The following is a 2,255-nucleotide window of genomic DNA, read 5'->3' as shown; positions in this document are numbered from 1 at the left end:
TAAACTGAAGTACTGTCCTAATATAGCCTTCTTGGAAGATATTCCTGCTCCGTGTATTAGGTATACAATTTGCCAGAATACTTGTGCATTATTACTGAGTTAGCAAAAGACAATGTTAATTTCTGCAGGACAGATTTTCTATTGTAAAGCCATTTTTTGTGTTTAAATATACTATCAACATGGTCTGTAACATATTAAAAATACCTTGGGAAAAGCAGAAGAAAAAAAACATTTCACACACAGGCACAGGTTAGAGAATTAAACCAACTCTGTTTCTTTGATTTCTGCGCTAGAAGAGATAGATAACAGATTATTTTCAACTGCCAACCAATACATAGAAACCTGGTCAAAATTTCAGAAGGACAAAATATTTTATAGGTAAAAACTCTACGGTATTTTTGTAATTAAGTTCTTGGTCAACACATCCGAAGGCATATTTAACGTGACAGATTACTGAGAATGCCCCTAGTTATTTGGTGCTGATTAATTTCATGCAATTATTCTATTTTCCACTGGATGCTGTTAAAATACAGGACAAAATCTTTAAAGGTAAGCAATCAAGAAAAACCCATATTACCATGGACTACCAGGGTGAGCATCACCTCGCAAACATAAGAGAAGAACAGACACAAAGTTCTCATTTCTACTGTCCAGGACTGCCACTTATGCAGTCCACCCAATGATCTTATACATCAGTGCTCTCAGAAGCCTGGCTTCATAGGTAACTGTATTTTTCCCACTGTGCATCCTCTTCTCTTCAAGGGGTTGCTCAATGACAGCTGGGATGTTTCTTCCATACAGCTCACACTGCTTCAGAAACTGAATGCACTCTTGAATAACGCTGTCACGGAGCATGATCATATGCTTGGACATGTTCTCCAGCAAGGACAGGAAACACCGTTTGGCATAATACCATGTATCAGTGCTCAGTTTTTTGTTATATGGCTCCAGGCTTTTAATGACCCTTGAAATACCGAAGTCATAGTTTCCCTTCACACAGTAGAGGGTACCAATGACTAGATTGACTATGCAAAGATGGTAGATATTTTTTTCAGGATTGTCATAGGACAGCTGCTCTTCTCCCTTCTCGATCTTCCTCATCAGTTCCTCTGCATCTTCATTCTGGCTTGTCAGGATGTAGGAAACACAGAGGTTAGCTAACACAATGGCACTGACATGGAGAATGTTGTCATAGTGCTTTTTAACTATTGGCTCATAAAAGCTAATGGCTTCTTTATACTTGCTATCCTGCATGAAGAGCACGTGAGCCACATTGAGCTTCCACACTTCATGTTCGTTACAGAACTCCACCGATTTGCGGAAAATCTTTTCTACCATTGTGTAGTTCTTCATGTCCCAGTAGATCTTTGCCTGGGCCATCAAGACAGGTACATATTTATCCAGAGTCTCATCATACTCATTAACTGCCTTTTTTACAGCTTCATCATCCCAATTTTGCCTAGCTTCCTGTACCTGCTTTGTGAGTTTTCTCAGCTGCTCGGTCAGTGTCCCTGCTGAATCATCTAGCTTGTGGAAAGCCTCCTCAGGGGCAGTTTGACAAGTAATAATGGCATCCAAGAAGTTGTACAAGTAAGGTGTGAGCAGTTTGTAGGTCAGATGGGCATTCTCTGCCAGCACATCAGCTGCCAGGTCGTAGTACTGATGCTTGCAGTAGAGGAGTAGCAAGTTTCCAAAAGTTTCTGGTGGACAGGGGTTCTGCAGCAGAAGAAACTGCAGTTTCTCAAACCCTTCGGTAGGCTGGCTGTCCATGTTCATTAGCGCTTGGTTGTGCAGCGTGACTGGATCCAACTCCTCTTCAGCCCTCGGCGGCATATCCGTGAGCGCCTCCTGGGCCGCTTTCAGGTTGTGCAGCTGGTACTCAATGGCTGCCTTGAGGTTGAAGGCCTCCACCAGGGCCGTGCGGTGCAGAAGCAGAGTGTTGCCTACACTGCGGACATCAATGCCTTCAGTGGTCATGCCCACACTGAGCTCTGGGTGCTGGTGGATGCCACGCTCTATGATATCGGAGATATGCTTGAGGGCAGGGGCGTACTGCTTGGCTGCGTAGCAGCACAGTGCCATGTTGTAGGACAGCTCAGGGCAGTAACCCAACACTTGCATGGCACTGGCAAACTTGCTGCTGGCCTCTTCATGCCGCCCCTGCCGGTACAGCAGGCAGCCCAGGTTGATCTCGGCATCAGCCCGTTCTGAGGGGTCCTCAGCTGCTCCAGGGCCACCCTCTGCAGCAGTGGCGA

At 44.9% G+C, this 2,255-nt stretch overlaps 1 protein-coding gene across 1 annotated transcript in view; it reads right to left on the bottom strand.

Annotated features, from left to right (window-relative positions):
* Window positions 1-494: 494 nt before the first annotated feature.
* Window positions 495-2,255, bottom strand: part of LOC104294937 (tetratricopeptide repeat protein 30A-like) — a 72,014-nt gene continuing 70,253 nt past the window's right edge. Inside the window, exon 12 of the mRNA XM_009894630.1 lies at window positions 495-2,255. Coding sequence (XP_009892932.1) covers window positions 664-2,255 — 1,592 coding nt within the window. The 3' untranslated portion in view covers window positions 495-663.

Source organism: Charadrius vociferus, unplaced genomic scaffold, assembly GCF_000708025.1.
Source record: "Charadrius vociferus isolate BGI_N301 unplaced genomic scaffold, ASM70802v2 scaffold161, whole genome shotgun sequence".
Lineage (NCBI taxonomy): Eukaryota > Metazoa > Chordata > Aves > Charadriiformes > Charadriidae > Charadrius > Charadrius vociferus.
Note: the sequence above shows the minus strand (reverse complement) of the source record. Positions and strands in the feature narration are given on the sequence as shown.